The sequence below is a fragment of the Babylonia areolata genome, chromosome 18, assembly GCF_041734735.1.
Source record: "Babylonia areolata isolate BAREFJ2019XMU chromosome 18, ASM4173473v1, whole genome shotgun sequence".
Taxonomy (NCBI): domain Eukaryota; kingdom Metazoa; phylum Mollusca; class Gastropoda; order Neogastropoda; family Buccinidae; genus Babylonia; species Babylonia areolata.
The window spans coordinates 40497583-40512582 of NC_134893.1; the positions used below are offsets into that span (position 1 = coordinate 40497583).

A 15000-nucleotide genomic window follows, 5' to 3' on the forward strand; every position below is an offset into this window, starting at 1 on the left:
CCTGACAGGCCTTGGAGCGTTCCTGTGTCCAAGGTGGCGATGGGGCCCGAGGGTTGTTGATTGTTGACGTTGTTGTTCGTGGTGGCTATGCTGTTGCCGTTGTTGCCGCTTCCACTGCCGCCTCTATCAGGTCCGAAGAGAATGTCAACGAGGCTCGCCGTCTGCCCATGGACTGTGTGGTCTGGGAAAGGATTTATTCATGCTTCAGGAGAAGTCGTAAACTTTGGTAGTTTGAAGCTTGAATTTTCCACACTTACAAAGAAGGTTCGTTGCGTTCTTAGCTTCCACCACCCCTAAAAAAAAGTTTACTACAATATACTTCGACGATGTATAATCTCAAAAGCATTATTTTGCTACACTTCCAAAAAAGGTTTTTTGCTTTGTTTGCTTTTTTCTCTCCCCCCCCCCCCCGCCCCCCAACACTAAAAATATTTACACCCATCTTCGACTTAGTCATTATCTCACAAGCATTATTTTGCTACCCTCCCAAAGAAAGTTCTTTGCTTTCACCGCACGCACACAAAAGTGTACAACTTACTTCAACGATACATTATCTATAGTACTATAACAATGTTAGATTTATCATTAAATCTCGGTAATGTGGGCAACGGTAACAATGTGAAAACAATGATAGATTTTGTGTGTAAAACATGCTTATCCACTAAAACACATGGTGGGGGTTAAAACAAGAGACAACTGAATGCTGTTAAAGTTACCACCAGTCAATTTCATTCTTTCTCCACTACTACCCCCTCACCTTTTTACCCCCCATAACCGTGCCAAGGTAGTCATCTGTTAAGGTTTTCTGTAGTCATCTGTTAAGGTTTTCTGTAGTCATCTGTTAAGGTTTTCTGTAGTCATCTGTTAAGGTTTTCTGTAGTCATCTGTTAAGGTTTTCTGTAGTCATCTGTTAAGGTTTTCTGCAGTCATCTGTTAAGGTTTTCTGTAGTCATCTGTTAAGGTTTTCTGCAGTCATCTGTTAAGGTTTTCTGTAGTCATCTGTTAAGGTTTTCTGCAGTCATCTGTTAAGGTTTTCTGTAGTCATCTGTTAAGGTTTTCTGCAGTCATCTGTTAAGGTTTTCTGTAGTCATCTGTTAAGGTTTTCTGTAGTCATCTGTTAAGGTTTTCTGTAGTCATCTGTTAAGGTTTTCTGCAGTCATCTGTTAAGGTTTTCTGTAGCCATCTGTTAAGTTCTTTTGTAGTCATCTGTTAAGGTTTTCTGCAGTCATCTGTTAAGGTTCTTGTAGTAATCTGTTAATGTTTTCTGCAGTCATCTGTTAAGGTTTTCCGCAGTTATCTTGTTAAGGTTTTCCGCAGTCATCTGTTAAGGTTTTCCGCAGTCATCTTGTTAAGGTTTTCTGCAGCCATCTGTTAAGGTTCTTGCAGTAATCTGTTAAGGTTTTCTGCAGTCATCTGTTAAGTTTTTTTGTAGTCATCTGTTAAGGTTTTCTGCAGTCATCTGTTAAGGTTTTCTGTAGTCATCTGTTAAGGTTTCTGCAGTCATCTGTTAAGGTTTTCTGTAGTCATCTGTTAAGGTTTTCTGCAGTCATCTGTTAAGGTTCTTGTAGTAATCTGTTAATGTTTTCTGCAGTCATCTGTTAATGTTTTCCGCAGTCATCTGTTAAGGTTTTCTGTAGTCATCTGTTAAGGTTTTCCGCAGTCATCTTGTTAAGGTTTTCCGCAGTCATCTGTTAAGGTTTTCTGCAGTCATCTGTTAAGGTTTTCTGCAGTCATCTGTTAAGGTTCTTGCAGTCATCTGTTAAGGTTTTCTGTAGTCATCTGTTAAGGTTTTCTGTAGTAATCTGTTAAGGTTTTCTGCAGTCATCTGTTAATGTTTTCCGCAGTCATCTGTTAAGGTTTTCTGTAGTCATCTGTTAAGGTTTTCTGTAGTAATCTGTTGAGGTTTTCTGCAGTCATCTGTTAAGGTTTCAGCAATCATCTGTTAAGGTTTTCTGCACTCATCTGTTAATGTTTTCCGCATTCATCTGTTAAAGTTTTCTGTAGTCATCTGTTAAGTTTTCTGTAGTAATCTGTTAAGGTTTTCTGAAGTCATCTGTTAAGGTTTTCCGCATTCATCTGTTAAGGTTTTCTGTAGTCATCTGTTAAGGTTTTCTGTAGTCATCTGTTAAGGTTTTCTGTAGTCATCTGTTAAGGTTTTCTGCAGTGATCTGTTAAGATTTTCTGTAGTCATCTGTTAAGGTTTTCCGCAGTCATCTGTTAAGCTTTTTCGCAGTCATCTTCTAAGGTTTTCTGCAGTCATCTGTTAAGGTTTTCTGCAGTCATCTGTTAAGGTTTTTTTTTTTTTTTAGTCTTTCCACAAACAGGACTGACAGCTTCCTGTGATGGAAGGGGAGGGGTGGGGAGTGGGGTAAGCACTGACCATGACTGGCAAAAAAACAACATCTAGATAAAACAATCACAGAAACAATCAACAAAAATGGATCTTACTCGGGCACAGTATGACAGAGCTAAGCTTTGTTGTTTTTGATCCTGTTTTCTGCGTTTTCGTTTATGTTAACCTTTTTCTTTCTTTCTTTCTTTCTTTTAAACAAGAATAATGTGGACTTCCAAATTTTCACCGCGACTCCCATCTGTCATAGGAAATGTGCGGGGCTTCTCTCTCTCTCTCTCTCTCTCCCTCCCTCCTCACCCCCGTCCGTCTCAACAAAGGGTGACTGACGTGTAGAGCGTGCCAGTTAAAGGGATGAAGAACAGCTTTTGTGTAAGTAGTGCCCGTTTTTAATTTTATTTTTTTGGAATGCACTTCGCTGTTCAGGTATTTTGTGCTTTGTTTTCGAAAGCTAACTGTGAAAGACCAGTTTTTTTTTTTTTTTTTTTTTTTTTTTTTTGGCATGTTGCCACTTAAAAAAGTTTCTATGTCTCGTAAAACATATGTACTTCCGTGTATAATGTTGCTCTTGTATTTAGGTATTCTGTTATTTTTTCGCAGTTCGGGGAGCGGTGTCCTAGTGGTGACACGTCCCCCTAGGAGGCGAGGGAATCTGAAGGCAAGGGATCGAATCTCACACTCGCCAGTGGTATTCTTTTCTCCCCCTCAACAAGACCTTGAGTGGTGGTCTGGACGCTAGTCATTCGGATGAGACGACAAACCGAAGTCCCGTGTGCAGCATGCACTTAGCGCGTGTAAAAGAACCCACGTCAACATAAGGCAAAAATATCTAGAACAAAATCCATTTAGGAAATCAGACACACTTGCAGGTAGAAGAAGGAAGAAGAAGAAAAAAAAAGCGATAATAAGGTGGCCCTGCAGCGACGCTTTTTCCCTGGGGACAGCAACTGAATTTCACACAGACGAATCTGTTGTGACGAAGAGTAGTATAAAAAAAACACACACACACAAAACACCCAAATAAGAAATACTGATACTTCTGTCTTTGTCCTCTTCACCCTTCTGTCACGCGTCCATTATGAAACACACCCCTCCATTGCAATAACTGAAATGAATTGTGATATACAAGTCCATGCGTCCAGAATATCGCAATGCCATCACTTTGAGAGCTTACGATTCATGGTGTTTAAACTCAGAACTAACAGAGAAGCGTGATAAAAGAACCACACACACACACACACAGACACAGACACGCGCACGCGCGAGCACACACACACACACACACACACACACACACACACACACACACACACACACACACACACAAACTCACAGTTTCAGTTTCTCAAGAAGGGTGTTCGGACAAATCCCTATACGCTACACCACATCTGCAAAGTAGATTCCTGACCAGCAACGTAACCGAACGTGCTTACTCAGGCCTTGAATACATGCATATATATACAATTATATTTGTGTATCTATCAGATTGTATTTCTTTGACAGAATTTTACCAGAGGACAACGCTTATGGTGCCATGGTTTCTCCTTCAGTGCGCCGAGAGGGAGTACTCGAGACCGATTTATGGTCTCATCCGAATGACTGACGCTCAGTTTGATTTTTCAAGTCAAACTTGGGAGAAAGGACGAGGCCGAGGTTGAAACTCAGACTCTTACAGACACTGTATTGGCAGATAATCGTCTCAACCATTCTGCCGTCTTATGCGAGACTTCCATGACTGTGATGGTACCGTGAAGATGAGCTGTGAATGACACACACTCACTCTTGTAAATATTTGAAGAAGTGTGAAGTGCGACAACTGTCGCAACAGCGGTAACTGCATTTCTAAATTCCAAAGGTAGTTTCCTTAGTTAACTTTTTTGACAAATGCTACCAAGATCTCTATTTATGCTAGAGTCTGGTGATGTCCAATTTCTTTTTTTCCATATCATTTCTCTTCACAGACGGTCATCACACAGAGAAAGGATATAAGGGAGGGTACAGAACGATGAAAACTGACACACGGGAGCCATTATGATTTAAACATGAAGACTACAACAGTATATATATAAGCCTCAACGCAAAAAAAAAAAAATTTTGTCATGACATTTCTGTGTTTAACTATTTTTTCTTGGTCCCAGAGCTGATGATCTTAATCGAGTATAATGAAGAACATCTTATTCTCAATTACAAGCGGTCAGGGTTACTCACAATACTTGAAACATCTTACTGACGTAAACACACAGAGACACACACGGCCATTCATTTTCGGGTTAAAATTCCTTCCGATTTTAGTCCATTTGAGGAACTCAAGAATTAACCGCTTTCCTTTAGTGACATGTTTTTGAGGGTAAGCTTACACTTCAAGTTTTAAGAACGCATGAAAATTTCATTTTCATTGATATTCCACTTTTGCATGGCAGGCAATACTAAAAGAGACAACAGGGAAAAGAGAAAAAAATAAATCATGGTAAATAAAATCAAAAGAAAGGTTCATTTTCTTTCCGTCATAAATAGACAGATGTTGGTATTCCTCATGAGAAAGTAGTCTTTCCCCTTCAAAACAGCAGGAGGAATTTTGTCACACACCCTGGTGAAACAATATGCCTTAAAAACATGATTCTTTCTTCCTCCCTCACTCTCTTTGTATCTCACCTGCACGACGCAACACACACACACACACACACACACACACACACACACACACACACACACACACTAGTTGTGTCCAATCCATTTACCCGATGGAAGAACCAAAGCAGTGAAGAGCACACACAGCCACCACGTCATGATCCTCAGCGACAAGAGCACAGCGGTCCTCAAAAAGCCTCCTTGCACACAGCACAGCCTCTGCCCAGTCCTTGGCACTGTCGCGGTCTCTCTGCCTGATGCCCACAATCGCAGTCCCGTTTTTTTTTCCCTCGCCTCTGCTTTATACCTGCAAACCACACACACAGCGTGCGCACACGCACACACGCAACTGAGCCAGCACGCACGTGGGTAAAAAAAAGTGCGTACACACGCAGCCACTCACACACACGCGCAGAGACGAAGGACTCGTTTTATGAATTATGAAAAAGAATTGTTTCATTTTTACGAAGAAGGATTATTACAAAGAAAAGTAGACGCCTTTCATTGGACGCAGTGCCCTCTTGCGGCCCCTTCGGTTCCGTCGGTGTGTCTGGAGACAAGACAAGGAATAAGAATAAGAATAAGACTTGTTGTTTTAAATGGCCAACGGCCCTTAGAAGCAGGTTACGTACAAAATCAAGGTGTTCATAAAGGAAATAATGCTGATGATATAAACATACCTCCGTACATAATGAAAATAGGAAATTCAAATAAGATTGCACGCATGAAAAAATACAAAAAAGAAGAAGAAGAAGAAGGAGAAGAAGAAGAAGAAGAAAAAAAAGAAAAAGAAAAAAAGAATGGGTGGCGCTGTAGTGTAGCGACGCGCTCTCCCTGGGGAGAGCAGCCCGAATTTCACACACAGAAATCTGTTGTGATGAAAAGAAATACAAATACAAATACAGGTGTTAAATATTATTCCATACCTACACTCTCGCAATCTGCATTTGAAAAAGTGAAAAAAAAAAAAAAAAAGAAAAGAAAAAGAAAAAGACAAAAGCATGGCTTGTTACGAAAAGTACAACTGGTCATTAACGTTCTACATCAACAATGTATGACTGATTTTTTAAAATCAAGTACTTGGCTTCAGTCATATAGCAAAGTGGGCAGGGAAATGGTGTTAGTCCTCCATTATCTGACAGACAGGGCATAGGAAATCAGTGATTTCATTGAATGTTCTTCTGATGAATGAACCGTTCATGGCATAACCCCAGCTTTAAGCTTCTTCTTATCCGTCTCACAAACATACTATGTCTCGAAATTCAAAGAATGGTTGACTTTTAAGCGAGTACGTAAAAAGTCTACATGTGATGAAAGTGTCTTTGTTCATGATGTTACCATCTGACTTTGATATCAGTGCAAAATTTAATTTTGCATAATCATTTTAATTGTAAAAGCACGCACACACACGTACACACTAACACACACGCGCGCACGCACGCACTCGCTTGCACGCAAACACACACAAGAAAAGAATGACAAAGAAGAAAAAAAAGGAAGTAAAAGTAATTGCTCAGATTCGATCCTGAAATGGACCTTTTGCTTCTCAGGTAGGTCTTGCACGAGCGTCCCATTTAAGGGACTATCATACGGGTAAAAGATGGAAGTGGAGACCCCAGTTGAAGCAGAATAAAAATGATCCAAGTGTCAGCTTAAGTATAAATACAGTAAGAGTTAAACCACATTTATTTTCAATGTCTACCCGTTTGAGTCCCGGTTGTCGTGGACCTAGACTGGTGATCCATGACGCGAGCACGTGCCATCATATTGTACTCCTACGCGTACCCGCTTTGTCCACCCGTTGTCAGATCTGGAACCCTCTATTGTCGTTTTGGGGTTTGGAACATGTGTTAGCTTACCGTTTCTCGCAGTCCCACGATTTCTCTCAAAGTCGATGGTGTCCCGCGTATGTTCAATTACAACAGGCATGTCAGAACATCACAAAAGTGACAAAAACAAAACAGAACAAACAAAAAATAACAACAACAACAAAAACCACACACAAAAAACAACCCAACAACAGTACATGGTCTCCTCTGGTGTGTGGCCTCGTGACGACCTAACATTGATAGGTGGCTGTGGATTGTCGGCACTATCTGTGTCAGATACTTCTTGGTGTGGCTGTGTGTAAAGGGAAGGGGGAGGGGGCGGATTCAAGATGGATGCCGTGGAGTTCATGTCATGTTACTGCGCGGAATTTAGTACAAACACACACACACAACGACAACAACACAACCAACACAAGAAAAGGAAGTGTTTAACATGTTTTATTCTTCTAACAAGTGACAAAGTCTTTGTCCGTTGGCATGAACGTGACGCGACTTCACACGTGATATGCAGATCATGTCCCCGCGAACAGTTTGCGTCACACACACACACACACACACACACACACAAAAGCTCTCACAGTTTCGTTCCGTCTCCCTCTCCTTGAAATTAGAATTCAAACTAGAAAATAACAAAGCGCCTTTTGTGTTAAAATATAGCCGGGATGCGCTTCACTTTCACTTGAAAGCGATCTTTCACAGAACAGTCACCGTCATACACATGTTCACCCGGTTCAAAACTGATCTTAGAAGAGCTTTTCTGATGGATATTCATGGACTACTGTTTCATCACTGATGTCTTAAATGCGTACATCACGTAATCTAATAAACACAGATGAGTAAGATCGTTGAGTTGATATAAATATCCCTTCATCAAACGAACGAGAAGAAGAAGATATAATTTCAAAATCACAGCTCCAGGCATCAGTGTCCTGAACAGTGTCATGCTGTTATCTTTTAATGTGCAAAAGTAGCATATTTGTAAACTTTTGTCTGAACAAAGCGAAGACAATATTGGTCTAATTATTGTATTCAAGAAGTTTCAGATTACAAAGATACAAAGAAGGTATGGAAGAAAATTAAGGATATGAAAAATGGGATATCTTTTCAAGAATATCTGAATCAAAGATGACGAAAAGGAAAATAGCTTAACCAAAACCGTCGTATTTTTGCCACGAACGTACGATGACATTTTATACGCCAGCGTCACACGTTCCCTTTACCGCTCTCAGGAACCGTCGTTCTAAGATCCCATACACTGGGTTGTCTGTCCTGAGGCCCATGAACAGGAACATTGCAAAAGAAATGTCTGCTTGTCACTCTCTTGTCCTCCCTGAAAATATATGAGACACAAGTTTGGGATTTTTCTTCGGAGGGGAGGAGGAAGAGAGAAAGGGAGAGAGCGAATGAGAGAGAGAGAGAGAGTGAAAGAGAGAGAGAGGGAGAGAGGAAGAGAGAGAGAGAGAGAGAGAGAGAGAGAGAGAGAGAGAGTCCATAATAAAAGAAAAACAACCAGCCAACAGATTTGTTGCTCAAGTCAAAAGACAATATTGGTCTAATTATTGTATTCAGTAAGTTTCAGATTACAAAGATACAAAGAAGGCATGGAAGAAAATTAAGGATATGAAAAATGGGATATTTTTTCAAGAATATCCGAAAAAAAGTTAATGGGAAATGTTTCCCTACCTCTTTAGAAAAAGCAGAAACTTTTGCAGATATGTTTGCCAAAACATGCAACGATGATAGATTAACACCCGAACAGCTGGCTGTCAGAATTAATAGTGAATCAAATGAACAATATAAGGAACCAGCTCCTAATAATGATATATTCATAAATGCTCCACTTACTTCTAAAGAAATTAAAGATTGGAAAGGGCTTCTCAATTTTTACAGCTGAATTGATTGCCGTCCTTATGGCATTAACATATCTAATTGATCTGCCCCTAAACTTGATTAATGTTTTATTTTGTGTCGATTCAAAATCAGTTCTGCAGTCTATCAAATCAGGTTGTACGAACATTAATTATAATATCATTTTTGAAATAAGATTTTTGATTCACTGTATTCAAATGAGAGGAACTAATATTGAAATGTGCTGGATTCCCTCACACTGTGGGCTTTTCTCTAATGAACGTGCAGATCATCTTGCAAAGCTTGGAGCTAAAAACACTTTAAATGCAATTGAACTTCCTCATCGTTTATCATCATCTGAAATGTGTAATATTGTTGAAAGAAATATGCAAAATTCCTTTATATCTTTAGAAGTTAACACTTCTGCCTTATTAAATGCTAAAAGAACAGGCAGGGCTGTTAAGAGCATGGCATTTAGGTTATTACTAAATGCCCCATACACAAAATATTGTGAAAATATTGAATGCATTTGCAAGGGATGTTTAACGGTAGAGCACGTTTTAACCCGCTGTTTAGCAATGAAACCTTTTTTGCCTCCAGAAATTACGGAACACGTGTTACCAGTTTCAAATGTTAACATTTTCTGGAAAAAGTTATATATTTCAAACTGTTCTTTATTAAAGTTAGCTAGCTATGTGTTAAATAGTTCGGTTGGTTGTTTATTGTAGGTCCCCACATGAACCTCTTTTCAAATAATAATCTACAGAAGTAGTGCATACAATATTTGATTATTGATAATTTTTTTTGTCCTAATCCCGCTTCCCCCGTCCCGCCTCTCACGCACACCCTTCCAATATTATGTTTTTTCTTTCTCCAATCACTGACACTCACCCTCTCCATTTTAGATTTTGTACTCTATCTTTTCCACATTCTGTCTGTCTGTCTGTCTCTTCCTTTCTTAGTCCCCTCCCCCTTGCCCCCACCCCAACCCCCTCCCCTCCACCTCAACCGCCCCCCTTTTCATTGGAATATACAAAAATGTCGATTTCTAATTAATAATAACAATCATCATTATGACAGAAATGATAATAATCCAAATAATAATATCATTTATTTTCAGTCTAATATCATCATCTTAGATGAACAGACTAAAAAGAAATAAGCGAACGAACAACCAGCCTTTTAAAATCATAATTCAAGTAAGAAATATGGCTGTGTGCCCAAATCCACGACAAACAGATGAATCAAAAAGTCGCCCCAAACATTTCTACAACGTATGTCATATGGAGAAAGTGTGAAAACAAACAAAAAACAAACAAACAAACAACAACAACAAACCCCCCAAAACAAAAAAAAACAACCCAACAACAACCCAACAACAAACAAACAAAAAACAAAAAAACAAACAAACAACAAAGCAAAAAAGATCTGGTGAAAAGTATAATTAGGACTTAGTCCACACTCTGCGACACTTGCTTCTGAAGAGAAACAGTGCATGGTACTCTGGGGTTATGAAGACGAAACGTAAAGTATCATTGTACATAATACGGTAAAGATGTCATCTGTGAAAAACCCGGTGCGGGTGAAACATTACCAACTACACCTGTGTGTCATCCTTTCCCGGTCATGTCGCGGAGTCCATGGTACGACATAAAGTTGTCACACATGTCAGCGTGTTACACCGATCAACAGAAGTAAGCCATCGTTCTTGCGTGCGCGTACCTGCCTGTATGTTTTTCGGGAGGAACATGGCCGATCCAGCCTTTGGTCTGAAATATTCTGCTTGTCGGAAAAATGAGGTTGACAGAACCTAGATGTCAGGAAGGGAAGGTTGTGAGATTATTCTAGCCGTCAGAAAAGCCAGACCGAGGAGGATACATAGCCTACACCAGATACAAAAACAAAGGTATACTAGCGTGCGCGTACCGTTTTGTGTTTTCGGGAGGAACATGGCTGATCCAGATCGTGGCCTGAAATATTCTGCTTGTCAGAAAAGTCAGGCTGTCATAACCAAGTTGTCAGGAAGGACAGATTGTGAGAGTCTAGCCATCTGAAAAGCTAGACCGAGAAGCTAGGGTTGTCAGGAAGGTCGGAATCAACACACCCAAGTACAGTTGCAGATGATTGAATACCACGTCAGCGTTCAGTTGGTACTGGAAATATAAGGATACACAGCCTACACCAAATACGAAAACGTACAAACATTCCTGAAAGGCCATGCATGAAAAACACGACCTGTAGGCCTGAAGACAAGTGATGAAGAAATTGTTCTTCATTCTTCGGCTGTTGAACATACGTATGTGCAGACACGCACATACACACACTGACGCAAAAAGTGACAGACACATGCACATACACGCATACGCATAACGCACACACATACGCGCGATAGCTAGCTAGCTAGAGAGAGAGAGAGAGAGAGAGAGAGAGAGAGAGAGAGAGAGAGAGAGAGAGAGAGAGAGAGAGAGAGAACATTGATATTCAACACCCTTCTCCAATCAATGTCTTTACTTCACATCCACCGTCCACCAAACCCTTGACCACACCATCAATCTCGTCATCACTGCACTGTGTACTGTCCAGCATTGCTCCAGCTCTCGTAATAACTTCATCGCTGACGCAGGTTGCAATAGTGTGTGAATATCAGTCAAGTTAGCTGTGCTCGTTGAAATGTTGTCATGTGAAAATTATTGGACCATAGTCGTGGAATTCTTTAGGTTAAAAACACGAAATCATTTATGGAACACGAACATGGTGAAACAGAACTGTCATATCACAAATATTTGCGAGGTTTTTTTTCTGTTCTGCCACAGCTCGTGTCGACAAGCGTTACCCAGTTACTTCCCTTGTCCCACAACCCGCAAGACAGTATATGTATCGTTGGTGCTTTTCACAATTATATAGAAACAATTTGCAAAAAGAATCTAATCTAACTCTTAAACTAGATTTGGAATCGTCTTAATTCTGATCAAAGTTTATCAGCAGTCACGGCATTTCGTTGTGATACAATGAAACTAACCATTAACAAGCTGAAGCGTGTGTAAACACACACACACACACACACACACACACACACACACACACACACACACACACACACCACTAAAAGGAAAAAAAAAAAAACAACTGTTCGATCAGGTGCTCCAAGTCATGAATCTTTCCTATCTTATCACACACATTATGAAGTTTTCCATGACATCGACGACCTTTTGCAGTACTCGTTCAACTGTCCATCCACCAAGTCTTCGATGACCAGCTCTCCGTCTGCGAAATCCTCCGCTGTCTGCCTTGCAGGCGTCTGCGGCTGCACCCTGATGACCGGTCGTCTGCTTGCCTGTGAGCCGCGTCGTCCAGAATGCTTCCTCACGAGCACGAGAAGTCCCAGAACAAGGGAGAGAAGCAGGAGGATGCTGGCCACCATGAGAACGTAATGCATGGGAGTGTACTGTGGGGCTGACACTGTGCGGCGGATCTGGGCTAAAAAAAAAAGAGTGAAATCATCGTTATTATTATCATTATCATTGTTATTATCATTAGTAGTAGTAGTTATAAATTACTACTACTACTACTACTACTACTACTACTACTACTACTACTACTACTACTAAGTAGTGATAATTGTAGTATTCTTCAGTTTGACGCCTTTCCACACTGAGTGGATGCATTACGTTGTATTCTGAGAGAATAGAAAAAAAACCCGAAAAAAACCAGCTTAATAAACAAAGGAAGAAAAAGAGGAAAAAGAAAAGTACACTTGAGGGCAAAGACAAAAACAAATGTAGGAACACATTCACAGATACCCTCCTTGATAATCATAATTTTCTGTAATTATACCTAAATACTGATATCAAATATCAACCTTTTGCTTCCACCCACCTTATATTCGCTTCCCCCTCCCCCCACCCCCCTCTTCCTCTCCTACGTTTTAAAAGACAACATTCAAAATAATGTGAAAATTAATAGCACAACAAAATGTCTTCATTATATTCACCAGTTATGTGTGAAAGGGCATTAACCAAGAATTCCTCCTACCATCCTCGCTCCCCCACCACGCCCCCCCCTCCAACCCCCTCCGACCCCCCGACCCCCGCAAAAAACCCCAACAAAACAAAACAACAAAAAGAAACAAAGAAAGAAAAAAAAGGAAGACTTACCACAGGTCAAGGGAAAATGCACGAAGTACAGAATTCGCAAGGAATGGATGCCCAGTCCCATCGTCCCTGTCATCCCGTCACGTGGTAACGTATGAGTCACGTGATCGTTACGCCCCCAACAGAGAAGCTAACCCGATGGCTTTGAGTGGCTAGTTTTACTACCAAGCGGCGAAAAGCAGGCCCTAAAAATCAAGCTGTTCACGGCTTGGGTCTGGGTTCGGCGAAGACTGCGTGGTTCGTGCGGGTAAGTGCTGGATGGGTGGGGGTCCGTCTGGCATTCCCAGGGGAAGAAGTCCTGGTAAATGAGCACCGCTCAGTGTGTAATTTTTTCTAGTCACGTGATCATTAATTGGTCACATGATCACTGATTGGTCACATGCTCACTGGATGGTCACATGATCACTCTACTTCTCGTTTAGCTTGCACTGTTTCACTTCCGACTCAGGTAGCACGTGTCTGTCTGTCTGACTGTCTGTCAGTGTATCATCAGGTTTCATCAGTGACGAGATTCGTGGAATTCATGTTGCGCCATCTTGTTTGGATCTGGAATTGTAAAAAAGAAAGAATAATTATTTGTTGAAAAAACAAAACAGCAACCGACAAAATGAAAGCACGTACAACTGTTGCTGCGATGAGTATTTAGAAGGAAAGGCAGAAAGGATGAGAGAACTCACAATAACACACACATACACACAAACGCGCGCGCGCGCGCGCGCACACACACACACACACACACATACACAGAGTCTACACGACGATTTTATTGCTTTCAGCTAAGTAAGCTATAAACTCAAGCGGGGAATTGCATTTCGTCCATTCTTTCCCAGTTTTTAGCCTATCAGTATTATCACTTAAACTTATTCATACAACACCTACCCCCCCCCTCCCTTCTCACTCCTCTAGATATCACAGGTGAGAGAAAGAAAGAGAGTGAGAGAGACAGGGGGAGAGACAGAGACAGAGAGACAGAGAGAGAAAAAAAAGAAAGAGAGAAAAAAGAAAGAGGTTGCCTCCCTGTGTGTACATACGTGCTTGCACACGCGCTTGCTTCCTTGCTTGCTTGCTTGCTTGTTTGTTTGTGTGTTGAAAGCGTAAACGTGTTCGTGAGCAGGTAGCTATACACTTGCACGAACTTGCGCATAATGTGATTCCGTCTCTGGTGCGAGCGTGTGTAACTGTGCATGTTGTACATCATGTTTCTCAGCGCTCAAGTCCCGTTGTGTATTGGGAGGTGTTCGGAAAACGAGAGGAAACAACAGAGAGAGAAAAAGAAACGCAACACATACCTGTCCACTACCTCAAGAAAGTTGTTCCCTCGCACTTATTCTGATCACCCATACAGGCTGCATCGACTGCGGCCGGTCACACCCAATCATGGTCATTTAGCTGCTGCTGCAACGGCACAAGAAGCCGTCTAATAGCTGGGTGTCCTGTATTATAACTAACCACCCCCCCCCCCCGTATCCCCCCCGGTCAAATTTCGCTCACAGTACGAATTTAAAACATTCCTGTGTTGGTAAAGGCGATATGTTTAAAGTATGAAATACTTTTATGCTGGCATGGTGATTAACGTGGTTTTTATTTTTATTTTCTATTGTTATTTTTACATATTCAAAATCCAACTGTCCATCTTTTTTTTTTGATCGTTTAATTGTTTTTTCTCCACCTTTTCATTTCCTTACAATATTAGTATTTATATACTAAAAACCACCCCTGCAGTATAACACACCCACACACAAACACCACCACCACCAGACACACGCACACAGACACATACACAAGCACACCTCGAGACACACGCACACACAGTGTGTGTGTGTGTGTGTGTGTGTGTGTGTGTGTGTGTGTGTGTGTGTGTGCTTGGTCATCGATCATCCTTTACCCCTCAATAGTTTGTGACAAATCATGTATTGATTATTGTTTCTTGCGACATGTGTCTGATATTTTTGAGAGATTTGCATCCCCCCTGCTCCCCACCGCACCCCCCTCCGCCCCCACACCACGTCCTTTCTCTTTGTAAAAAAAAAACCCCACAAACAAACACCCCCCAATCCCCCCAAAAAAGAAAGAAACGCAAACAACAACAACAACCCAAAAACAAACAAACAAACAACAACAACAACAACAAAAAAGAAGAAAAAAATGAGGGGGTGGGCACTCGTGAACCGTGACACCGGGAACGGAAGCAGCG

The 15000-nt window shown here is 41.0% G+C and overlaps 1 protein-coding gene across 1 annotated transcript in view; it reads right to left on the reverse strand.

The window, feature by feature from the left end:
- The window catches only part of LOC143292237 (uncharacterized), an 18564-nt gene extending 5694 nt beyond the window's left edge, over positions 1 to 12870 (reverse strand). Inside the window, exons 1-4 of the mRNA XM_076602427.1 lie at positions 12810 to 12870; positions 11862 to 12132; positions 5089 to 5285; positions 1 to 181 (exon numbers count right to left, since the gene is read on the reverse strand). The exon at positions 1 to 181 is cut by the window's left edge and continues 267 nt beyond it. Of these exons, the coding sequence (XP_076458542.1) occupies positions 1 to 181; positions 5089 to 5285; positions 11862 to 12132; positions 12810 to 12870 (710 nt within the window). The remainder of the gene's footprint in view (positions 182 to 5088; positions 5286 to 11861; positions 12133 to 12809) is intronic.
- Positions 12871 to 15000: the final 2130 nt, after the last annotated feature.